Source organism: Paramormyrops kingsleyae, chromosome 1 (assembly GCF_048594095.1).
Source record: "Paramormyrops kingsleyae isolate MSU_618 chromosome 1, PKINGS_0.4, whole genome shotgun sequence".
Classification (NCBI taxonomy): Eukaryota; Metazoa; Chordata; class Actinopteri; order Osteoglossiformes; family Mormyridae; genus Paramormyrops; species Paramormyrops kingsleyae.
Window position 1 is genome coordinate 4,975,474 of NC_132797.1, and position 25,896 is coordinate 5,001,369.

At 45.7% G+C, this 25,896-nt stretch overlaps 1 protein-coding gene across 3 annotated transcripts in view; it reads right to left on the reverse strand.

The window, feature by feature from the left end:
- LOC111833236 (protein shisa-like-1a) overlaps positions 1-21,088 on the reverse strand; it is a 34,262-nt gene extending 13,174 nt beyond the window's left edge. For 2 of the 3 annotated variants that reach the window (XM_023791286.2, XM_023791285.2), the window contains exons 1-3: positions 20,791-21,088; positions 9,518-9,711; positions 2,252-2,465 (exon numbers count right to left, since the gene is read on the reverse strand). In XM_023791286.2, the coding sequence (XP_023647054.1) occupies positions 2,252-2,465; positions 9,518-9,584 (281 nt within the window). In that variant the 5' untranslated portion in view covers positions 9,585-9,711; positions 20,791-21,088. Of the gene's footprint in view, positions 1-2,251; positions 2,466-9,517; positions 9,712-20,276; positions 20,319-20,790 lie in introns of those variants that run through there. The other variant, XM_072699327.1, reaches the window with a different exon arrangement.
- Positions 21,089-25,896: the final 4,808 nt, after the last annotated feature.

Sequence of the window (25,896 nt, forward strand, 5' to 3'; positions counted from 1 at the left end):
GTTGTTATGAGAGAGGGTGTAGCCATCTTGGGAGGGAAAGTCATGTGACTTTGTCACTCCACTTGTCCCTGATTAATATCTACTGATAGCATTATTTGCACTTGATTTGTATCTCTTTAGTATTGATTATTTGTATAATGTTCTCGCACTGGTGCTGATGAAAGGATATGCATTCCATTGCACTTCTTGTACATGGCCGATAAAATATCTTGAATCTCGAGATGATATGATAATAAATCTTTGTGTCAGCTTAAGGTGCAATTTGCCTCTCTTGTGGTTTGTGTCTGAGGGCTGCCATAGCAATTAGCATTATTCGCAGGTCAGTGTAGCTCTTCCAGCACATGCTAGGATTTTCGCTCCCAGCAAGTTTGACACTGGCAGTATGACTGACATTTTAAAGCTGGAGCCGTGGTGAAAACTGCGAGCTTAATTCACCAGGCTTAGGCAGAGCACAAGGTGTTCTGCATGGTTCCCCTACAGGATCTAGTCAGGGCAAACAAAGGAACACTCCTCCTCAGAGAGCAGTCGTGGCAGGTCAGGAGAGAGGCATGCTGGGATATCGCCAATTTGGGACACCTGCCTGTTTTTGTCGGCACTGCACTCATGACAGTAAGAGCAACCAATAATGGAGTATTATGACAACCAGTCAAGAAGGTGTAGATGCAGCTTCCCAAACATAAGGCTTCCTGCTAAGCAGAAATGAAATCTCGCAGTGCCCCCCACCTCTGTCTGAATTAATCTGAACTGGGCAGGACGCACTGGCAAGGAAGCCAGTGTTCACAGCCCTGGCACGCCTAACTGTAAGCCTTTGACTGCTCTTTTTCTTTTCTCTCCTCCTGCTGTGGATTTTTTTGTTGAAACCTGTTTGTGGCAGGGAGAGCGACAGGAAAGAGCAAGTTTGTTTCCTGGAAACCCGGCAACTGCTTTCAAAGAATAAATGATTGGGGTTTGTTGCTTCAGACTATTTTATTCCTTCTTCCAGGAAATGATTCCACCCACTGTTGAAATATGGTGTCTGATATTCCTGATAAATACTGCAATCTAAAAGTTCGGGTATTTTGCCTGGCTGTCCTCTTCCCTACAGTCCTTTTGCGCAAAGACTGGAAAACATGATTTCCATACAATGTTGTTTTCCCTTCTGCTATTTATTAATGAGCTAAATCAAAATCTGTCCCTGTAGTTATTGTGAAGTGTGTTTTGTTACTTGCTGAAATAGACCCCATGATTTTTTTATGTGCCTATATGTGACTGAGAGGAAGACCATAGATAAACTGGGACATGACTATGAATATGAAAAGGGTCGTTAGGGGATATGCAGGACGACAGGATGGTTGTTATGAGAGAGGGTGTGGCCATCTCGAGAGGGACAGTCATGTGACTGGAATTGTTTGTACTGAGATTTTTCACCTGTCCCTTGTTATTGTCTACTGGTAAAAATTGATCTGTTCTGTGCTTCTTTGCCAGCCCAGATGCCTCTCTGGACTTCTGCCTGGTTATTCCCCAATGCACATGCTCCAATTCTATTTTCTCTTTCTCCGTGAAACAGCTTGTTTCGATTTTCATGTTGGCCTTCTGTATTGTTTTCACTGCATCGTTGCCTGTCCCCGTAACCCTGAGACGGAAAACCCCGTCCCTGGAAAACTACAGCATGTGGTTCTAGTCGGAGAACCCAACTGGAGAGATTCACACAGTTATTCTAATGTGCTGCTTTGCCTGGGGAACCGTTCCACATTTTCGAGCTCACAGCCAGGTGACATCTTTCTAATCAAGGTCATGTCTTGACAGGCTTTGATTGTGCGCTGAAAGACACTCCATTCAAAAAATAAAGTCTTAACTCTTGCATAATTTGTAAAGAATTCCCCCCTTTCCAAATCAAAATAAGAGCACTACACAGGCAAGAGCCTTCCAGACCTGATCTCATTAAAGATCAATGTCCTCAAAAAGGCCTCATATATCATCACTGTCATTTGGGCCGAACCACAAGTAGCTTATGAGGAAAATGTGACTTGTGTGCATGATGTGCAAAAACCAAGGCAGAATTCATCCCAAAAGCTCTATAGTATATTGAACATACTTCAAAATATAGACATTGCAGCTAGTCTGGCATAGTCAAATATCTATCACAACAAGTAACACTGTCCATTGTCATGCTGACTGGTTTGCCGGTTCATTCTAGAGATGTAGTGAAGGAGTTTGACAGGAATGTCAGCATTAATGGCCGGGACTTAGGGGAGGTCTACTCGGTGCCTACTTGTGCGTGAGGCCATCGGAGGTACTTGTTAAGTTGAGCTGCATGATGTTCTGGAACTCGGTCTCGTTGCAGCAGTACTTAAACGCCGTGTTGTTGTGGTGGCAGCAGAACATGTAGGTCTTGTTGTCGGAAAGGCGCGGGCAGTGGAAGCCGAAGTGGTAGCGCCCCTTGTGGTCGGAGTAGGGCTCACACACCCGGAAGTGTGCCGAGAGAGCTAAGGAGGAAATCAGAAGAAGGGTCAGGAGCAATGATGTCACTTAACGCTGATTTATATTTCTGCCTGGAGCTTACGCCGTGACCTACGCAAGAGGCCAACGCCGTCACGAGCATTTATACTTGTGCGCTGGTGTGTCTGTGTTACTCAGCATTTACACCGCCGAAACGCTAGATGATACATAGTTTTGTTGCATTTGTTGTCTTCCCATCCTACATGATTGTCAAATCACACAACTGAAACAGGAAAAAAACAAACATTTAGCAAGGTACCCATCTACCGAGTCCTGGTTACTGTGCTGCTCCAAACTTCCTGTAGACACATTTGAAAAAATGTCGAGCTTTGTATGCATTCTCCCTTCTAAAGTTGGGGTATAAACTACATTTTTAGTCTTGTAAAGTACCAATAAACCCAATGGAGGTAAGTGACACTGGCGCTGGCATCCGGAGTGTTTTGTAGATCTGACGCCACGATGCTTATGGTCGGTTATTTAATGCCAGATATAAATATCACATCAGTATCAAGCAGTGATATAAGTACACCTGGGATGTACGCCGTCTTCACTCACATAAATAAACCAATGCTACCAAGCCGACCAATCACAAACGAATGCTACCGAGCCGACCAATCACAGCCACTACATGTAGATTTTTAGATATTGGGTGAAGCTCAGTACCAAGAACGCAAAGACTGTACTTGTGGTCTTGGCAAGATCGGTCTTGCTAACTTGCTGTCCAAGAATGAACTTGGGCTGCAATGAAACGCGGGATTGGTCTCGTTTGGTGAGGGTGCAGCCGATGTATCCTTAATGTTTGGGGTGGAGCAAGACCCACACAAGGGGATTTTTACTGTCCTCGTGTACTTCTGTTCTTGAGTATTGGAACTGGTCTTCGGCAATGGAAGATGACATAAAACAGGTACATGAGAATACAAGCACAGTCAAGTACACATATTGAGATTCACCCATTATTTTTTGGGGAGGTGCGTGTCAGGCTACGGTGAAGGCTACGCTGTACTTATGGCATCAATTGGACACAGTAATATTATACAGCCTTTAGTTTTGCTTAAAGGAACAAGGCAAAGCAGTACATTTACTTTTAAGACCTAGGCAATATATGCAGTTTATATGACAGCTCAGAAACTGTAATATATAACCCCTCATATCTATGTTGTAATTAAAATTTTTGTGGCTTTTGTATTTTTACAACATTTTATACTGCCGTTGAGATATTGTTGTGGCAGCTGATAATTGACCTGTGATTATCTGCCTGACAACGAAACGAAGGAAGAGAATTAAAGGCTAAACCGCCAGACTGTGCACTGGTGCTGGGGACGCGATTAGAACTGGTGCATTTGGATCGGCCAGTTTGGTCACCTCTCCTTAAAGTTTTAAGGACAGGTGTCTCTGTCATGGAAATAGAGGGAAAATGAGACGATGCCCTTCTTTCCCTTCATATCTCAAATCCGATAGTTTACTGATATTGATATATATACTGATATATATACAGACAATTACTACATTTGCTGTCTGATCATTTGTACCAGTATGTTTGGATAGACTCAGTCAGACCTCTGTATTCAGTGTCAACCATGGATAGGTGGGGCAGGGCTAATTTAACTGTGTGTAAGAGGAAAACTTCCCTATTTTTCAAAAATTCTCTACTATCATGTTAATGAGTGCGGTCGGTTCTTAGTGTGACCTAGGAAGTAGAACCATTTTATTTGTCTGTCCTGTCTGCAACTACGCACAAGAACACATGACGAACAATGGTTAAATGACATTAGTTGTTACTGACTTTAACTGCTTGCATGCTGGGACAATTCATCTTCTATCGTACTGTTAACTGCCTGTTACAGTTCACTTAAAACAAAGGATTGCAGAGCTATTTGAATGCACAGTTACATATATACAGACAAACGCACAGACTTATGTAAGAGTTTGTTATTATGTTCGCTTTGTCATCTAAGTTCATCTAGATTTATGACAGCGGCTACAAATGCTTTTTCTGAAGCTTTTCCAAGGGTGCAGATTCAATATACTGGACTTATTTACATAATGAGATAAGCAGAAGATTAAATAAACCCCACAAAATCTATTTTGCACCTGCGATACCAAAACATGACTGACTTTAACTGCATGTTCGCTGCAAAAAATCTGAGGGTATGAATCATGTTACACTGTGTAGGAAAGGCCTCATCGTGGCACAAAAGCTAGTTCGCTACATCGTGGGTCTAGTGTTTTCCACCACCGAAATATTACATTGGCGCGGACCTCCTTAGGATATGCCCCTATTGACCACAAACAGTCACTTTTGGGGAATAGGAGAACGGCAGGAAATTCCCTGTAAAGTGCTGGGCCCCCCAAATCTGCCAGGGTATCCGTGCCCCTGCTGTACCCCTGGGTAGGGCCCCTGTAAAGTGCTGGGCCCCCTGAGTCTGCCAGGGTATCCATGCCCCTACTGCACCCCTGGGTAGGGCCCCTGTAAAGTGCTGGGCCCCCTGAATCAACGAACATTGTCCTGTGAATGAAAGTGCTGCTGTTCCCCCCTACTGATATTTCAGTGCCCAGCCAAATGGGTGAAATCTTCATGCTTGGATCTGGATTAATTTCACATCACTTTCACACCTTATAGAGCCAAAGGAAAAAGTCAACAAGTTCATTGGCAGAAGGAATGCTGTGAAATATTACAGATGCATCATTGATGCAGCTTAAATGCTTAAGAGGAGCTCTCTACCTTTATATCCTTCACATATTTGACAGGCATGGATGCTTGACTTGGCATTCAAGCAGGAAGCTCAGCTGTGTAATGACAGACTGGATCCATGGCGCCTCCTTTTAGCATTAGCTAAATGGAGAACCTGCTGTCATTTGCATATAGATGGATGTTGCAGTGAATCCCATAACCAGTTATGGCAAAAGAACATGGGAAGTCCTTCCAGAGTGGCCTGATTCTCACTGGGCCGCGTTAAAGACAATTCTACCCCGGCAGGAACCAACAAGCCTTTGCAAGAGGCAGGTGTTGACTATCTCTGCAAGTTTTTCTTGAGTTTTATCTCCCCAACATCTTCAGGTGTCACCTCCCACACAAAAATGAAAAACCATAATGCCATCGCCAGCTAAAACAACACAATTACCTCCAACTGACTGATCAGTCATACAAGCTGAAACGCACGTTTAAAGGCCGGTGCGCAAATGTGCAATTCCCTTCAAGGACTGCAATGTGTTTCAAGTTCTGTTCTTTTTTAATTTCTGGCTTGAAAGTTGAAACCGGCAATGGGCTACTATATTTCTGCTTATTAGATGATGTCGAAAGGGCTTTTTTGGCAGTACATTTAAATATGTGTTTTTGATGGCAATCAGCAAAGGCACAGAGATCACCTAACAGCCAGAAAATTCCTTCGGAAAGGTCTAAAACAATGAAAATCATTTAGCCGGGCCCTAGCAGGACACTGCCGCTGCAGAATATAATGCAAGACAGACATTTATAAACGTTTTTTTTAATCATAGGCTTATGAAATAGGGTGAGTCATAACACAATTACAAATCTTAATAGCTAGCGGCATCGTTGTTTGAGACCACCGTGAGTTCAACTATTACCAAGCAGAAGTAGAACCTTAGGTTTGGTGCGCTGAGTTTAATAGAATAACTAGTAGAATGTTACAGAAGATGCCACCCAGTGCTGCTTGAAGTCCATGTGGGGCCCTAGGCAAGACCTATCGCTGCCCCCCTGTGTGGGGCAAAGTGAAATGGGCATGTTAAGTCAGTGCCACCTCAGAAAATGGCGCCCAAGGTGAGTGTCTATGTCACCTAATTGGTCACTGATTTGATGTTTGACTGTACCCAATACATACAGTAACTATAAATAAAAGATTTAAAAGCTGTCTACTCTATTTTTCATTATGCATGGTATAATTTTTTTCTGTAATTATTTTGTACATAACAATTCAGCTTATAGAGTCGCTTGTATGTAATCTAGAGGCCGTCCTGATATGACTAAGCCTTGCGATCCAGCTGGATACGACTCAAGGACAGGTCATCCTCTGTTTGTGGAAAGCACTTCATGAAAGAAAAATCTTGACACGCTCAGTGAGAGAAGGACAAGTGAAGGACCTAGGAGGAGTTCTGAGCCACTCGGGGTAATAAGCACCTTGGTTAGGCTCAGAGAAGCTTCTGGCTTTGAGGGCAAGAAGCTCAAAGTGGAACAACCAAGTGTGAGGAACTCCTGTTTTTTTGGGGTACATTTCTGAGGAATTTCTGACAGGGCAAAGTGCTCGTGTTTCCCCAAGACTCCCCTTGACTTTTTTTGGCAGACATGTGATCGAGAAAATATTATTATGAGTGTATTATAACCAGGGGCTTTATATACACAACCTCAGAATCGAATATTATTAGATATTTTTAAAAAGAAAAAATATGGGTGTATTTGACTTATGATTTAAATATACTTTATTAAAATTCTAAGAATAATTCCAAGGTTTGTGCATTTAAACTATTTTAGTTAGGTTAGTTTGAGACACAGGCGATGAACAATCCCTTTGTGAACAAGCCCTCTGTAAATAACCAGTGTCCCTTATTTCTGTGATCAAGTGTGTGTGTGCGCAGTGTGTGTGTGCGCAGTGTGTGTGTCTGTCTTTTTGTCCCCCCCTGTAGTTAACCTGAATACTAACCTCAACATTTTCCAGCCAATTTCCCAGCTAAATGTAAAAAGGGCCGTTTCTCTTTTCTTAATCACATGTCGAACAGACGGCTTTTTGTTCCGTCTCTCCCACCTGCCCCGCTCCTATTTTTTCCCTGTGTTTGTTCTCGCCCCTTGGGAGGGAGACAATAACTATAATAGACTACTTCGGTGCACCTCCCTCTGCTGTGCCTGTTAACTGGAGTGAGCAGAGCAGGTCTGCGACAAACAGCGCTAGCAGGCTGGGAAAGCGGCTTTAATATTTCATTGTTCTTTTGTTTTGTCTTTCAGTCGAGGTCGGATCACTGACACTGCGACGGCCAGTTAACTCTAGCTGCATTCACTGCATCAATCCCACCTGCAGCAAGGCTAGTCGGGGACTCGGCTTCACACACACACACACACCAAAGTCGCCTAATGTTACTAAATTGGTCCCAGCTGAAAGCTGATTGGCCTGTACAGTGCCACTCTCCTGTCACTCACCAATTCGAAACATGTCATTGGCTAATGATATGGTTGGCCTCTCTGTATGAATTATGGCCTCTGTTTTGCCCCCTAACTTAAAATCTAGAATTGCACCAATTGCACCGGCCAATCTTATCTGCAAAAGGCCAGTGTATGCAGATATGTGGGATAACCTTTAGGTCAGCTGTTCAAACCCAGGTGTGAGGAATCTGCTGGCAATCACTCCTCTAATTAGTAATCTAATTAGGGAGTTACAGCAAAAACCCACCCAGAGAAACCCGCATACAACAGCCCTTTCTGGATAAGACTGGCCAACCCTGTACTAAACAATAGTAAGACACTGTCCATGTGGGCCATACATCTCACTCTGCATCAGCTCAGGCCTGTAAATGACATCCACTTTATGCCAGATCGGGTCTGATTAGATAGAAAACCTTCGGTGTCAGTTCAAGGTGATTCTCCCATGAGAGCAGGACCACTAGGCAAAACCTACAAGACGTCATATCTGGGACCCATTTTCCAAAGAGAGTGCATCACACAAGCGTGTGGAATAGTAAAGAAAAGGTTAGAGAGGCCTCTGGGTCACATACAGTCATTTGAACAGGTTTAGCTGGTACCAGGTGGTATTAAAAGGCATGGGATCGCTAGGTAACGGAGTTAAGTCAGTCAATACCATGATCAAGGAGTTGGTTTCATTTGCTGGAGGATCCTGAAGCAAGATTCAATGAATTAAAGAGCATCAAGTTTAGCATATGCCCAAATATCTTTTTGGCTAAGGCGCCAAGGTAAATGTACCTAAAAATGACAACAGGTATAAAGCAAATCTTGCCAAGGCTCCCAGCTTCCAAGCAAGCATTTAAAACAGCCAAATAGTATTCATTATAGTCCTCTGCAGTGCATTTTAAAGGAAAGGAACAATTAGCAATAAATTGCGAGCCAGGTGACTTTCAGACCAACAGCCAATCAGGGAGCCCCAATTCCCACCGTCTCTCCTGAGCTCATTAAACCTGCATTAATGAGTAGCAGCAGAGACTCACAAACATGCTGACAGGTTACTGTCCACTTAATTGTGTTTAAAAAGCTTTATTTTTATTGCAAATGTGGCATTTAATGTATTTTTCATTACATGCTAGAAACTCATATCAACTGTAAACATTAGTATAGATTTTTTCAGTTGACCGATTCCCATTTTGTTAATATATTACTGTGTTTTGTGTCACCCCAGAGCCTCGTTAAGCCGTAACGAGCAGACCAATGCAGCATTTCTACCCCAAAAGGGCAGGTTTATGTGTGTATGCCCTGTTCAGAAAAAATAAAAATGTAAATGAGAAGTCAGGCCTTGTGTTACATGGCTCTGTTCACTGTCAAAGAGGCATGCTGATTGAAAGAGCATTCTTGCATGTATTAAAGGCACAAGAATCAACACAAAAGAGGAGCACAGTGACACAAGCTAAGCCCAATGCCGACTGTGACTTCATTTTGGTGTGTTTGCTTTGGCCTGTTGCAGTAGCTCATAGTGAAGCTTTGGAACTTGCTTTGATGTATTTAGACAAAATATACAAACATAAATGGGCAGGCAGGTATTTGAGATGCAGTCGAATCCTTTCTAGTTGTTTTCGTTCTTACTTTTGTATCTCAGTGATGACAGATCATATAAAGTTGGGTCTAATGTGAGGGGCCACGTAATCGCCCTTCTGTTGGGACTTTTGGGTGATGGGAGGTCCTCTTGTTGCCTTGGCAACATGGTCCACCTGGACCAGCTACTGGACCAGTCTGGTTTTGGGCACTTCCACTTTGAGAAGCTGTATATAAATGCATTTATTAACCTCGCCCTAGATGTAATGACAAGCAGTGATGTCGCCCCCCCCCCACCCCGGAGCTGGCCCCCCCCACAGCAGGAGAGGGTCTCACCTGCAGTGGACAGTAAGAGGAAGATGACGGCCAGGACGTTGAAGGGACGCCGGTCGGTGACGCTCATCTTCCCGTCAGCATGCGGGGGGTGGCCGGGTGGGACTGGGCGGCTGTGGGAAGCTCTAGCTAGACCTGGTGGGGGCTTGGAGCGTCCGCTGGCCCCCCCTCATGGTTACAGCTGTCCGGCGCTCTACCTGGAAGAGCCACATGGACAGCCAAGGGGTCAGAGCACTGGCCACACTGTGCGGAGTGACCACCTTTCACAATGTGACTACTGGCCGTGTGCCCACTGTGATCTTATCACCTGCAATTTCCCATTTTAACTGTAGTGAATTTGCAAGTGTTGCTGTAGATTCGGTGTTTGTTAACTGGTAGGTCAAATTATGGCTCCGCCCCCACCCCCCGTTGACAACGTTTACCAGACCACGGCCCCCCCCCATCGGGTAACAACTTGTATCGTTGCCAAAGGATAAAGTGGATCCTGAGACTCAAACTGTCCGGATCCACTGCTGTAGCTGTTGTAAATAAATAGTAAGATACACACTTAATAAATACAAAAATATTGTCCTTTCATTATACATTCAGATTTATCGTAAATGACGAAAGCAACGAAATCCATCTCAGTTAAAGTTATGGGTCCTGTGTTATATCACTTTGTAGAATGTGGTCCGTTAAACGTGGAGCTTCGCAGCAAAGGTTCTGACGGGCTTGGGGTCCCTATGGCGGCTGTCTCTGCGGCCAGCCGAATGAAACCAGGACGTGCTTTATGTTTAAAAGGCTTGACTGGCGGTTTTTTACTCCATTCGACGGCAGAAGATGTGTGGTTCGAGTCATTATTCTGTTAGATCACCCGTGATGTTCCTGGTGACATTTTTTGAGAGGGGGAAAAATTACTTCACTTTCTGGGCTCTGTTTCATTGGCAGTTTAACAAAAAGATTCGATCTCTTTCTCATGGCCTCAGATTAATCATCCTCACGCTGAATTATGTGTTTGACAAACTAGTGGAAGCTGGGTAGCCATACCAAGGAGCTACAGCACAGAAAGTGTGCCCCCTTTTTAGAAAATAAAAAATACACAGAATTCAGAACTTCTTCATCAGTACGTGATGGGACATTGACTCAATAACAGGAAGACTTTCATTCCAATCCTTTACAATGTTGGTACTGTTAATGCAAACTTTATGAAACGGGGCTATGTTTGCCATTTGTACAGGTACAGGGGAATGTGTTTTTTCAGATATTGTGCTCTTTTTTAAAGACATGCACACTAGCATTTATGTTTTATTTATTTAGCGGTTGCATTTATTGCAAGCAATGTACAACTGAACAGTCAGGGTCAGACAGTCCCTGGAGTAACTGCAGCTTTAGGGCCTTGATCAGGCCCTAAAGGAGGAATCATTCTGCTGATCTTGGGATTTGAACCAGCAACCTACCGATCACAGGTACGACATCCTTCCTATCCGAGTCACACACTGCCCAAAATTGCCTCCTTCATGGTGGACTCAAACCTAAGGATGTCAACTCAGTTTCCACTAAAGTTCTCCGTTCTACCAAGTGAGCTATCATAGGGGCTACCAAAAATGATACACAGGTGAGGGCAGAGCTTGGGGGTCAGAGCACAGCATCAGTCATCCATCAACCATTCCTAGAACATTTTTGGGGAATTAAGGACATTGTTCAAGAATCTAAGAGAGACATGCCGAGTTTGCGATTCGAACTGGCGTCCTTACCGATCAGAAGCACAGAGAGCTAGCTGAGCTACACACCAACCCCCCCAGAGATGTGAACTGCTGCTCCCCCCACTTTGAGTCTGCCTTTAACCCTATTTTCTGTCATCTGTCTCTTTCAGACTCCCCCCCGGATCACCCATCTCTGATAAACTCCGGAGCTCAGGCTTCCTCTTATGAGCGATGGATTCATCTCATAATGACGTTTCACATTTAGCGACCTGGATAATCAGCTAGAAGACAGATGGGCGGACACATTTAACATGAGCTTACTTTTATGGTTCTACCTGTTTAGAGAGCTTGGTATCTATCAGCACACTGGTCATATCACCACAACACCAAATAATGAGTGTGATCAAATTAAAACCAGGTAAGTCAACGGCACACGCCTCACCAGTGTGTCTCAAGGAGAAAAGGAACTCTAACCATTACCTTCCTGTTTGTTTACTCCCCAAACCCTTCTGATGCGTCACACTCAGCAAAAAACTTGTATTTAGGGGAATTGTTGGTCTACATGTGTGTCAGAACACTTTGTCCTTCCATAAGAACTATTTTGCCTGTATTGTTCCTCCAATAACAAGCAGGGTGATTCCCCTGAGTCTAGTTAGAGGATAAAACTCTTCTGCATCCACACGCATTCATCTGCTGAACTGAAGGCTTTGCTGGACTGCGCTGTTTCTTATTGGCTAACAGCCCGGTTGAAGATTCCGCAGCCTTTTTCTGTGGAGGCCAGCGATCGAAGCTTGGAAGACTGCATTCCAGGCACCATCGCCTCCTTTATCTGCCATTTGCACCTCGTACATTTCATATATATGCAAATGTAATCCCTCGTCCTGCGAGGCGACAGCTTATTCTCCAATGCTAGACTGAGCCCACTCGCATGCATGCAAGAATGACTCTTGATTTGGTGAGCCTGAAATACCTTAATGCATCCTGCCCCGGACAGGGTGATGATGTTTCCCGAGCTTAAGGAGGTCCTGGAGGTTGCGGGGGAGATGAGATGAGACAAGGCATGACTAGTGTCCCACAAACACCAGGCGACAGTTTCAGGGAATGCCAAGGAATGGATCACACAGGAGGCTCATGTGCCTTCAGTAACATCGTCACAAGCACATAAATCACCTCTGTTATTCACAAGGTTATGCATCTTTAGCCCAAGGAAGGTACAAAGTTTCAAATTTGACACATCTAGACGCTTGAACAATTCAGTATTTATTGAAACAGTGAAACAAATCATTGTATAATTCAAGCAGGGCAGATCCTCTGGGACCTGAGACCTTCTGGTCACAGGTCCTGCATCCGTAACCATGGCATCACGCCACTTTGCATAGTCGTAGCAGGCATTTGGAATGAAGGTGTGGAATGTAACATCTGCTTCTTGTAGCTCTCATCCACTTTTCATGAAGCTGCTGAGATGCTGGACTGTAATGTACTGTAATGGATCTCCAGTGGGAGCAGGAGACCTGGATCTGTCGACTGACTCCGGGCCGCGTGGACGCTGGAAAGAGCAGAGAACTGCGAGAGGCTGCCTGCTTATTTATACATTCCCATTTTCTTGATGGGGGGAGGGGGAGAATTTGTGGATGTATTTTTTCCCCTAAATCCCCCTCGCGGTGTAGACATTACCTTCTCTGAACCGAAAGGGCTATGATTGAAGGTGAGATAGTGCCCCCCCCCCATGCCTGTTTACTTTTCACACACAAAGTAACAAACAGCCGTAGACTCTACGTCTGTCAGTCACATCTCTTTTTTTTGCTGGTATTCTTCTTTAGGAAATTCCCCTGCTGTTCGTCAACACAGGATCTGTGGCCATCTGGCAGAAATAATTTGTATTTTTATGTTGCTGTTCTTTTCTGTCATCACCAGGACCATTCATCTAAGAATATTTCACCTGAGGCAAGAGATGTTATTGGCTGCCCTGCACTGTACTCCTGCCCTGAGGTATCATCTTCCCTTGGCCTATGCAGATCACGCCTTCAAGTGTCATGTGAGACCACACCTCTATGAGTCATGTGACACCACGCCTCCATGTGTCATGTGAGACCACGCCTCCATGTGTCATGTGAGGCCACGCCCCATGTGTCATGAGACCACACCTCCATTTGTCATGTGAGACCACGCCTCCATGTGTCATGAGACCACGCCTCCATTTGTCATGTGAGACCATGCCTCCATGTGTCATGAGACCACGCCTCCATTTGTCATGTGAGACCACACCTCCATGTGTCATGAGACCACGCCTCCATTTGTCATGTGAGACCACGCCTCCATGTGTCATGAGACCACGCCTCCATTTGTCACGTGAGACCACGCTTCCATTTGTCATGTGAGACCACGCCTCCATATGTCATGTGAGGCCACGCCCCATGTGTCATGAGACCACGCCTCCATTTGTCACGTGAGACCACGCTTCCATTTGTCATGTGAGACCACGCCTCCATATGTCATGTGAGGCCACGCCCCATGTGTCATGAGACCACGCCTCCATGTGTCATGTGAGGCCACGCCCCATGTGTCATGAGACCACACCTCCATTTGTCATGTGAGGCCACGCCCCCATGTGTCATGTGAGGCCACGCCCCATGTGTCATGAGACCACACCTCCATTTGTCATGTGAGGCCACGCCCCCATGTGTCATGAGACCACGCCTCCATGTGTCATGTGAGGTCACGCCCCATGTGTCATGAGACCACGCCTCCATTTGTCATGTGAGACCACAGCTCCATGTGTCATGTGAGGCCACGCCCCATGTGTCATGAGACCACACCTCCATTTGTCATGTGAGGCCACGCCCCCATGTGTCATGAGACCACGCCTCCATTTGTCATGTGAGACCACACCTCCATGTGTCAAGTGACCAAGACAAAGATATTTTTTTTTTGCTCAAGGACTTTTCTGTGCTCACATACAGTTTTTACCAGCCTGCATAAATATGCTAAGTCCCCTCCTGGAGCTGGCTGTCCATGATTACATTGCTTAATGCATTCCAAAGACAGGAGGATGTCAGAACTTCAAGAAATTACGCCCATACATCCGGGGGGGTGGGGAGGGGGGCAGAACTTCACCCCCTTGCAGCAACTGTGCCAGCACCCCAAACAGTATTAAAGTGCCACTCACAATTATCTCTGATTGACGCCATCATTCAAGATGATAGCAGAGGCTGATGCTAGCACGTCGTTCAGGTTGATTAATTTAAGCAGCCTGTGATGATCCTTTTCAGTAACAGCCGTAATTTGCGGATTGAGACAGGGAGATGCATGGGGGCTAGAAAATAACTGGCAGCAATTAGAAGTGTTGGGGGTGGGGGGGGTGTTTAAGCGATTAAGACACTTTACCTGGCTGCTGCATTAATGTACCTATAAGACAGCTGCAGGCTGCTGGAATCACGGACCCTCCCTCATAATGCCCCGACTCTGTTTCTTAATGCCACTTTCTGTTTGCTCTGTTTCTTTAATGCCTATGTTTTCTCTTGCTGTCACCAGAAACCTCAAGTTTGCATTGGCTAGGCATGGAGAGTGGCAGGCGATCTGCCAATCAGAACGCTTGCCCCACCTCCTTAGCATGGTACAGTGCTCTCTCATCTGTACGACCTCCTGTGGCTCCACAATGCAAACAATGCAATATTGCAACACAGCAAAACAACAGCAAAGACAACTTTTTATTTTCATTCTGCACTTAATCTTTCGTATTCATCTGGGTTCAGTCCTTCACTGTGACCTTCGATTAGAAAGGATGGTACTGTTTGGCCTTTGGAGGGGCCAGCCAGGAAATCAGGCAAGCACAGTTAATTCAGTATAGTGCATTTTCCAAGTAAGCCTTCACAGACAGCAATAATGGGAATTAGCATCTAATGCCAATGTAGAGAAAAATCTAATTACCGACAAATGCAATTGCAAGTAATATTTATAAATGGCTTGATTGTGAATGAGAGCATCTCACAAATGATGGATGTGTCTTCATGAAAACATTTTCCCTGGACTTAAATAAGCTCTGGGCTATGAGGGCAGGTCTAGGTAGACACTTGCATGCTCCAGAGCTCACTAGAGATTAACCATTGACCTGTAGTGGGATCCTGTCCGCTGTGGATTTCCTGGGGGAATTGCTGTAATTCATCAAGGTTTGTAAAAGCAGCTTTTTATGCAGTTTCCACTGAAAATCACTGTAAAATCGCTCAGTGGTGGACATCTCAGGATGCATTTTAGGTGCAGCTGGACGCACTCTTGCCCTGCATTGGGGAGAAAGTGTGCCGGTCCCACCCCTGCCATCCACCCAGAAAGCTCGCTAAATGCTAAGTAGCCCCATTGCAGACTTCATCTCAACAACCACCTGCAGTCCAAGTCTAAGGAAGCTATGCATGATGGGAAATTCTCACTTCCCTCTAGGCTGACCCTCCTCAACCGGACTGCAAAGTTGCATTAACTAAATTTCATGTCAGAATGAACATAAAACAAGCTATAGTATTTGGTGCTAATGAGGAATACTCATGAGGAATACTCATTAATAAGTCAGATGATAATAAAATTAACTGCATTAAAATGTTTAATCCCACTGGTATCGACTCATAAGTCATACAAATAATAACTTTCTGTTCCATAGTAGATCAACTAAAACGAACGTCTTTGCAAAAAAAAAAAAAACTGAAGTCCTTATGTTGTGCAAGGCTGGAGGGAAGTTAGCTGTTACCCTGGAAACCAGCTATCACAAAACAATGGGAGAAAATGACTCTAATATTAGTCCGGCAATTAGCCTCCCTGTTAATAAAAAGCGAATGAAAAGGCGTGCCAAAGAAAGATTTGAGAATCACAGCGGGATCTCCAGACCGATCCGTGTGGCGGAGCGCCAGCTCTCTGTAAGGTCGGCACGTGTGCCGGCGTGTGATGCCGTGTGACGGCGTGTGACGCTGCGTACGGGCTGCTCCAGTCATGCTTTGTTACCAAGTCCACCTTCGTCCCATTAGCCGCTCTCAGTAATGCTGCTTTGTGGCATAATCAAATTAAACGCTGTGCTCATTTTCCACAGTTTGCATAGTTTTCTCTGACTTGAGATACAAAATTCTCACCTTCATCTTTAAATATGAACCCGGTTAGGCATCACTTTGAAACAGCAAGTCTACTAAGTACTGTGTAAAAATTTTAAATAAAGGCAGTAATAGTATCTTGTGTTGACAGGTAGTACTGTGTGTCTCTAATGAAAAACGAAACTGATGTTTTTCTTCCACATTTCAACATTGTGGTAAAAATCTGCATGGTATGGAAGAAGCCCTACTAAGGCAAGCTGTGTAATAAGAGGAAATCATTAAGCGAGCAGAGACTGACAGGGAGAGGGAATATGAGCTGGATTTCATAAGGCTGATATTATGGCTGAAACCTTTCAATAACTTTCGATGAACTGGCCTCCTGTATTATAAGATGATCTTTTTAATATTTCTCATGTGATTGGAGAAAGTCTTGGGGATTTCTTTTTTATTTTTTTTTTTTAAAAACAATGCTTCTTGATTATTATTGGTTAGTGTAATTGTGGTAGACATGCGTGGAACGTGCCACGGCCCTTTTGGGGACGTATTTGCTTAAAACCCGTAAGCAAATGCGCTCCACTGCCACAGTTATGCTGCGAATCAACAACAGGACAAAACGTTTGTGTTTGTGCACATAAACGCTGGAGCTGAGTGGAGGTTCTTCACTTTAGACTGTAAACATGTTTCTCTTTCATCGACAGAGTGAAGTGCAGACGTGTCTGCAGAAACAGTGGTAAACGATTGGGCTTGTGCGGTTAGGACTGTGCTCAGGAAGATTCTGCCACAAAGGGGACCCAGGGCTGAAACGGCCAGTCTCCTTTATCGAGCATTGTCCATTTGTCCACTAGAGGGCAGCGCCTCCTGACTCCGCTGCTCTGCACAGTAGATGTTCCAGCTTTGGCAGGCTTTCAGGCTGTATTTAAGCAGCTAAGGAACAGAGTACTATGAAGCTCCTGTCCTATTCTTAAATTCTAAGGGTTGTTTCTAATCCTACTGATTGAGACTCTTTCTGGCCCTCCTAGTACATCAGTTCCCGCTGTGTGGCCCTTTCTCCCAGGTTCTGTCTGCACCTGTTAAACACTCTACTCTTTGCCAAGTGCCCCGTTCTACTCTTGGTTCCCGCCTCTGAGCCCTCTGGACATTTGCCCTTTTGTCGCTCACAGCGAAAGTCCTGGCATCAGCATGGCGTGCGGAGCTCAAATGGAGCATGCTCTCCGGATAGAACCAGAGCACCCTAGGGGCCGCTGTTGCAGTTCCCGGAGGACAGGCTGTCGCCGGCTCCGCCACTGCGGTGACAGGCTGTACGTTTCCATTCAGCTCACTGAATGAGACCCCCCCTCTGACTGCCGTCACCAGAAACACCATCGACTGCAAACATCTAGTCACATGGGGTGGGGGGTGGCATAGGCAACCAGACAAACAAGGGCCACTGGCTATCTCTCATGAGCAATGCTGACCTATTGGAAAGGCTGCGCATCGTGTGGTTAATTGCCTCATGACTTTTCGGCCTGCTGTCAATTGCGTCAATGGCAACTGTTTTAACGCCTCAGCGATTAGACACAATTGATTAGACATTCTGACTAATCATTAATAGTTCAGAGCAAAGTCTTTAGCCATAGATTCATGCACATTTCCATAAACCACACTCGGGGTCCAAATTGTACCCCATCCTACAAACTTCGTACTTTGTCCCAATTAGAAAGTCCGTCTTTCCATTGGAGCTGGGAATTTGATGATGTTCTCATGACAGACTCTGCTCTGGTTTATCTTCATTCGGTGCATGAACATCAGAATTCAAGGCGGAGGGGCAAATGCAAAATCTCTTTGAATTTCAATAACTTGACATTTATTAATGTGCTGTTTTGTTTTCAGTGTGGATTTCCATTTGAATTCCAAAGGTCTTTGTGTGCAGTAATTACACTTTACCAATAAAAATTCAGGCCAAACATTAGTCAATGGTGCAACACAAATGTATTACCGCTCATTGTCCTTTCAGTCACAGATCAGCTGTTGCGGCGTTAAGCGATGGACCCATTGATTGCCCGCACTCTCTATCCATGGAATGGAACAAAACCTTGGATTCTAGCCCACAGAATGTACCGTCCCACCAAAAACCTATAACAATTCCTGGCTGGCCGCCCTTCTCATTTAATTCCTTCAAGTTTCTGAGATGAATCAGTAAAATGGATATAAACAAATGGAAGTATATAACTCAATTATACAATTACTGGGAATCGCCTCGCCAGCAATGACAAAAGACAAGTAGGCAATTTGTTTCCTTTTAGTTGCTTAGCTGTCATGTCACCCAAAGTGACATGCAGCTTTTTTCGAGCCATACGCTGCTTGTTATTGTGCTGGGGAGACGCAGGCCAGCTATTTGCTCGAAGGTATTCCTTCAGTGCTCTTCCAGGCAGCCTCCACATGACCTCACGCTGCTTAATTTCCACCAGGTCTGTTTATACTCAGGTCATTTTGTCCCGTCTTTGCTATGCATGATATCTCCGGAGCCCCATCCATTATGTCACCTACCCAGGTGTGCTGAGCGGTATGGTACCCCGACGCCGGTGAGGTACCGCGCTCTCATTTATCTGGCTATAGTGCCCAGATCCACCACGTACGCCTAGCCTAAGAGTGATCAGTGCCCGTGCCTAAAATTAGGCTCCTCATTGGCTATATCTGGCAACGCCTGACAATTCTGCAAGAACAGAACATTCACAACCGTCCCCCTCCACCCCCCCATCTCTGGACATTCATTCGTTACTGACAGACCCTGGGGGAGGCCTGTGAATGGTGCACATTCATCTCATGGGGTGGAATTGACCCCCTGGATCCTTTAAAGACCATAGACATTTACAAAGCATATATACCAGCTTAAAATATGTAAGGCACATTAATCAGTCAACACTTCGAGGAAAGCTTTCTTCATCTACCTGCTGATCAGACTGACAGGGTCTATTTATATCCCATTATTGATCCTTAGACAAGTCAGACCTAACACTAGATCTAAAATATCTGTAATAACTGATTTGGAAGGGTAATTTTTAGACTGCCATAGGTCATTAACGAAATCTTGTCAAGCAGGAGAATTTTTAACAGCACAAAGAACTCCCAGAATGCACCTGGGCCTCACATTAGATACTCCCGGCAAAGCACCTTCCAATTTATCTTTCACACCCAGTATTCCTGTGTGCTATCAACTACACCTACCAGCTTGATCTAAAAGACCCCTTTTTCTCTGAAAGGCATTTTGTAATGTAACAAAGACACCAAAGAGTTTTTTTTCTTTTTCTCGGAAGAAAGCAAGGAATGCCTTTTTTTTTACGAACGTGCATTGATGACTAACTTGTGTGCTGACTCAAACCTTTTAACCAGCAAAATCCAAAGCCGCAGTGCACCATGCAATCATTGCCTGATAGTTTTTTATAATGCTGGTGCATTCATAGGTCCCTTTTGCACCTGTATTGAGATCTCTTGTTCACCTTCTGGTATATTCCATATTAGTATGTACCAATACTCTGGTAGAGTGTGTCACAGGAGCGCGAGACTTTATCAGGTAGACGTAGCGACATTGGTGGCTGCCGTCCTCACTTCCGAGATGTGCTGATGTATGGGGTACCAGGAATCCACTTAGTACGCAGTTTCCAATCCCGCCTGCTGCCACCGGGTGACATCTCCGACTTGCTATGCAAAAAATAGTAGGAGTCACCAGAATCGCCATTGACAACCGCCTCAGGTAGGGCTGGTGGTGGTCCATGCGTGACCACTTCCCAGGAAAGACATGACAGCTTACAACCAATTAAGCCGGAAAACAGGCCCCAGCGCAACGATTAGCATTATTCCAGATGTTCTCTGGCCAATTGCTTCCAAGAACCTCCGTCACCCGTGTGTCAAGCTCACATGCACCTTTGAATCAAACTAAAAAAACAAACCATCACAGTCAGGAAGCTTAACTGTGGCTGTCATTTGTGCTGTGTGCGGTCAAGAAACATTTTGTCCAACAGAAATTGACTCCCTCACCGCTCACGCCCCAAGAGTCTCACGAAGACCACCTGGACTTCCCCATTATGCTCTGTAAATACCTCATCCCACGCTAATCTGTGCTCGATGCTCCTGTCTCTGAGCTAACGATAGCAACTGCCAATCCGGCACCACTGCCAGACATGGGGAGGAGGGTAGGCGGGCTTTTCGCAGTCCGTGGTCGCCGCGGTGACGGACAACACAGAGGGCTTCACCTGGCCCTTGTGTACTGGGGGTGGGAGGGGGAGGGGGGCATGCTTTTTCAGAAGTAACAAACTTTTCATCACACTTCTCTAACGACGGCTGAATGCGCACCTGAAGTCGGCTACCCTGCCTGGGCTTTTCCTTTCCTGCTCTCTTAGCTTCCTGACTCCATCACTAACCCTTTCATATGGATTCAAAAATAAGCACATGTGGTGAAAAACACCAGGAAGGCTAAAAGAAAAACTTTTAACTTCCTTTCTAGCACATGCACACGAACGCCGCGGGAGAGAGAGAAGAAAAAGTTCAATACCTTCGTCCGGGGTTGATTAAAAGCAGCCGGCTCCACCGTTCACCTTAGCCAAGGCTTGATGAAGGGAGTCTCTTATTTTTCCTTCCGTCAGACTCTGCCCCGTCGTTCCATAGCCAGCGCACTCCTGTCGCAGCTGAGCCTTGGTGCTGAGGGGATCCCACTCATCCCGGGAGAGCAGATTCGAGTCAGAGTGGGGAGATCGGTGATGGGGAAAGGAGCGGTACTCCTGACTCTCGCACACAGTATCCGACTGATTGGAGCTCAGCTGGAGGGGGGTGGGAGAGAGAGATGAAGCGATAGCGAGTGAGTGAGCAACTGAGAGAGAGAGAGAGAGAGAGAGAGAGAGAGCGAGAGGGAGTGAGAGGGAACAGGAGAGAGAGAGCAAAACCGTGTGTGCCCTGGTGTGAGTGTGTGTGTGTGTATAGCTGTGTGGTCCGTCTGTGACTGTGTGTGCGGTTTTGCATGGTGTGTGTGTGTGTGTGTGTGTGTGTGTGGGGGTGTCTCTGTGTAGGTGGGTGAGTGTCTGTGTAGGTAGGGGTGTGTCTGTGTACGTGGGGGAGTGTCTGTGTGTAGGTGTTGCTGTGTCTGTGTGTAGGTAGAGGTGTGTCTCTGTGTAGATGTTGTGTCTGTGTGTAGGTAGAGGTGTGTCTCTGTGTAGATGTTCTGTCTGTGTGTAGGTAGAGGTGTGTCTCTGTGTAGATGTTGCTGTGTCTGTGTGTAGGTAGAGGTGTCTCTCTGTGTAGGTGTTGCTGTGTCTGTGTGTAGGTAGAGGTGTCTCTCTGTGTAGGTGTTGCTGTGTCTGTGTGTAGGTAGAGGTGTGTCTTTGTGTAGATGTTGTGTCTGTGTGTAGGTAGAGATGTCTTTCTGTGTAGGTGTTGCTGTGTCTGTGTGCAGGTAGTGGTGTGTCTCTGTGTAGATGTTGTGTCTGTGTGTAGGTAGAGATGTCTTTCTGTGTAGGTGTTGCTGTGTCTGTGTGCAGGTAGTGGTGTGTCTCTGTATAGGTGTTGCTGTTTCTGTGTGTAGGTAGAGGTATGTCTGTGTGTAGATGTTGTTGTGTCTGTGTGTAGATGTTGCTGTGTCTCTGTGTAGATGTTGTTGTGTTTGTGTGTAGGCGTTGCTGTGTTTTCTCTGGACTAGATCCAGGGGCAGGAGCCGCAAGGTCGGGAGATGCTGCATTACTGAGAGATGCAGCCAGTTTCGGGGACGTTGGAGGGTCTTTGCGGGACGGCATCATAAAAAACCTTCACCTCACCTGCGCTGCTCAGACTACATCCCCCCTGTGACCACCAGTCCAGCACAGGACACAAACAAACCCCTGCTGCACATCCAACAATAGCCTCGATGGTTCCTTGCTGCGTGACCCCAGAAACGAGCACAGAAAATCCCTATGTAGACAGATCCTGCATCTGCCTATGGATTCCTGAGGGCCAGAGGACACATTTACGGGCTGGGTTGTTGAAGATAGTGGAGATATCAACTCCTCAGTCAGGCCGAAGGAGCAGGCAGGGCATAGTGCAACCTGGGAGCAACAGAAAGCCACCATCCTCATGCAGTTGAGCTTTTTAGAGATGACGTACGCTCCACTGAGACACAAAGGGGCTGCCAGGCTACAATACTCCACGTGTCATTTCATATAGTGAAAGAGGATGTGGGTTGACTTTGTGTAAGTAAAGATGGTTTTAAATTAAAAAGGTACCACTGGAATGCTCTCAAAGGTGATGCTCAAAGAAGGGGGTGGGGGAACTGAAGAGAAACAAGTAGCATATTGGTCTGTCAATTATAGTATCGTAGCAACCCGCACAAGATACATTGGCAGCTTTGTTTGATGTGTAGGCAGTGAGTTCAGCCTGTAGGGAAAGTAGCAGCCCAGAGCCAGGAAGCGAGGAAGGCCTGCAAAATCGCCAACCGCTGGCATCCTAACTCCCAACGGAAGGAGATGAGTCTAACAGGAAGGCGTGAGGGTGAGATAAGAATCAGCCTGCCTAAATTAGTGATGGTATCTGGAAGGAGAAAAGCACAACAAGATGAGCACAACTTGCTATCCTAAACCACTAATGAAGGTTAGGGTGAGACGACCTGCAGATGCCTTCTGAGCTTCTTGTGATGCTGTAGAAGAAACCGGGGCTGGATTAACCTGCTGGGCTTGAGACCCCCTACCACACAACCCTGGTCCTTCTTCTCTTGACCTCCTGAAAAGATGTTGTGGCCCTTGAAGTGGTAGAGCGGTAAGAAACCCATCTTCACATAGAGCCAAATGTGCAATGCACTTCTAAGACATGGACAGCATGTGTTCTGCAATAGAACCACGTTGGTCCACAGTTACAAGTGAATGGTATAAAAAAAGCTCAAAATGAGGTTGTTGCATTTCATTTACATGCGGCATGAGTTAATAGCAGCTAAGACATCTGCAAACTGGCGCCATGGTCCACAGCCTGTAATGCTCTTGTGATCCGTGCCTTTGAGCCAGTCTGCCAGCGCTTGCTCATACATATTAACATTTCAAATGCATGGGGAATCCAAAATTCAAGCTCATATTATTTGTGATGCTGGCTTGGAGGCTTGAGGAGTGGGAAACCTGCAGCGCTTAAGCGTCACATCCCAGCTCAGGCCTTCCGGAAGGCCCTTGCAGGTTCCAGTCCCCAGGTTCTCAATGCATGTGGCCAATAAAACCCGATGGTTCTGTGGTTCTCCTGACCCTCTTTGGAGTACTGCTTGAAGCCCATGTTTCACCCTAGGTAAGCTCCACTGCTGGCACCCCCTTTCTAAGACAAAGTGGAATTAATTTGCTAAGTCTGTGCCCCCCCCCCCCCAAAACATCGTGCCCTAGGTAGCTGCCTATGTTGCTTAATGGGTTGACCGGCACTGCCTATATGGATTGAGGGGTTTCCCCCACACTGGAACCAGCGAGCACTCAATGTTTCTTACCCCAAGCAATGTAGAGGGAAATCCAATTGAGAAGACAGAGTATAACAGGTAGTGCACATAACTGGCATTTATAATATACATTTCCCTTTAACTGTTCCAGGTGGAATAATATTTAATGTATATTACTGGTTGACTCTCTTATTGAGGTTATGTAATTAAAACTTGTAATGCCAGCACTAAATGATTTTGTTGCTTTCGTGCAACCATGCGTTGTAAATTAATAATTCAACTATATTAAATTTGGCTGAATTGAATTTCCCCTCAGGGAAGGCTAGCGAATATTCTCATATTTCCCTCCATGACTGAAGGCCGTGCTTTGGAGTCCTTGAAGGGCAGCCCATGAGCACCGCATTAGCTTACAGTGTCTTATTAAAGACAAGTATGTCCTTGGCAGATCCGTGCTTTACTGCCCATGGAAGCATAAGCCCTGCAGTGTCACTCTGCAGCTGAATTGGGGGCTTTCTTGTCTTGTACAGATGATGTCCTCTGTTAGTCGGTCTAGGCACTAATAAGTGAATCCCTCCATATCCAGCCCTTGACCTTTGACACATCCTTGCAAAATCTCCCCATTGCAACTCTCTAAATTTTTCCCAACAGTGGTCCCTCCTTGTGAGTCACAGCCACCAGAGTCACGCTCCCTTCTGTAACAAGCAGTGATATGAATCTTCTGTTAGCAAAGCATGCGCCTGACTTTAGTCACCCAGGAGAGCTAAGCGGTGGGTGAACTGTTACAATGCATGCTCACTGGGTAGCAGAGAATCAATCTGAAGTTTCAGTGGATATTTTATGAGCAGTTATCCCACGGGCTTCAAGCCGGGCAAGGCCCGAGGAGTCAAGGCCCGAGGAGTCAAGGCCCAAGGAGTTCCCTATTTGTTACGTGCCATTTGGAAAGGCTAATATGAAACTTCAACATTATGGTCCCCAATGAATCCAGAGAAACTGGTTTTCTGTTGGCTGGTCCCCTGTTGAGATTCTGAGATCCACTTTGGCCTTGGGGGGTGGGGTGGGGGGGCATTTACTCAAATACAGCCTAACAGCTGTAAACCCCCATTATGACACATGTATGGTCTCCTAAATGTCAACCGTTACTAGGCCGTAGGTTTCGTTCCAATACTGGTAGAGACCAAACAGCCCAAAACCTCCCTAATACCCAAATCTACACACTTGACCATCTTAACCCCCAGAAATGAATGGACCAATGAAAAACGTCAGCAGAGATTGACAAACCAAACAACCTATTACAAACGCTTGCATTTGATGTATCCCTGGAGATGAATAATGCAATAAGTCATCTTTGGTTCTCAACTTTGCATTTAAATGGTGCAGGATTCTGAAGCTCTGACTGAATGTCACCTAAGACATGGATCTATATTCATTACAACAGACACGTTTCCTCTCCTGGTGCTCAGCACAGCTTCTCAAGGTCCCTCAATAAAAACCTCTATCTGAGTCCTTGGGCAGCAGCAGTAATCTTCTGGGTGACATTTGATCCCACGCCGCCCGTTCGACTGAGACCCCACAGCTGCTGTTTAATGCCATGGTGCTGCTGTTATCAACGCTGGCAATAGACAAGACAATGTCCCGTGAGACACAAAGGTTCAGAAAGCAATATCGTCAACCCCAGAGGTAATTAACAGGAACCAGCAGTCAGACAGAGAATAACGTCCTTGACTGAGCTTCGCTGAATTTCCTTTGCTGTTCTCTGTTAAACTTTGTTTACCCTGATTAACAATGTTTATGGATTTTTAATAATATACATATCCACGCAAATCAGACTTCTGTGTATTTGGCATAATTTATGCACTCCTGGGACTGAGTCAGACGTAGGAATCAGCTATGACTAAAGCAGGGCCGTGCTGGGGAATGCTTTCTAGAAAGGCCATCGACCAGAGGCCACGCTGATGTGAAAGCTGACTTTACTGTGTTTTTGTGTGGTGCGCCAGTGTTACAGAACCTGACATCCACTGTACGAGGCTCTCTCCAACGCCATATACAGCTGCAGCAGATGCGTTTGGAGTGATAGTAACAAATTTGATCGCTCTGCTGCGGTTCGTAGCCTTTTCTGTTCCATCGTCCTGAAGCTACAGACGGCGCATCATGCAGGGATGACCTGCTAGCTCTCTCCCTTCCCCTCCTGTCCCTCCCACTCTCTCTAATCACCATCTTTTATTTTCAGCAGAA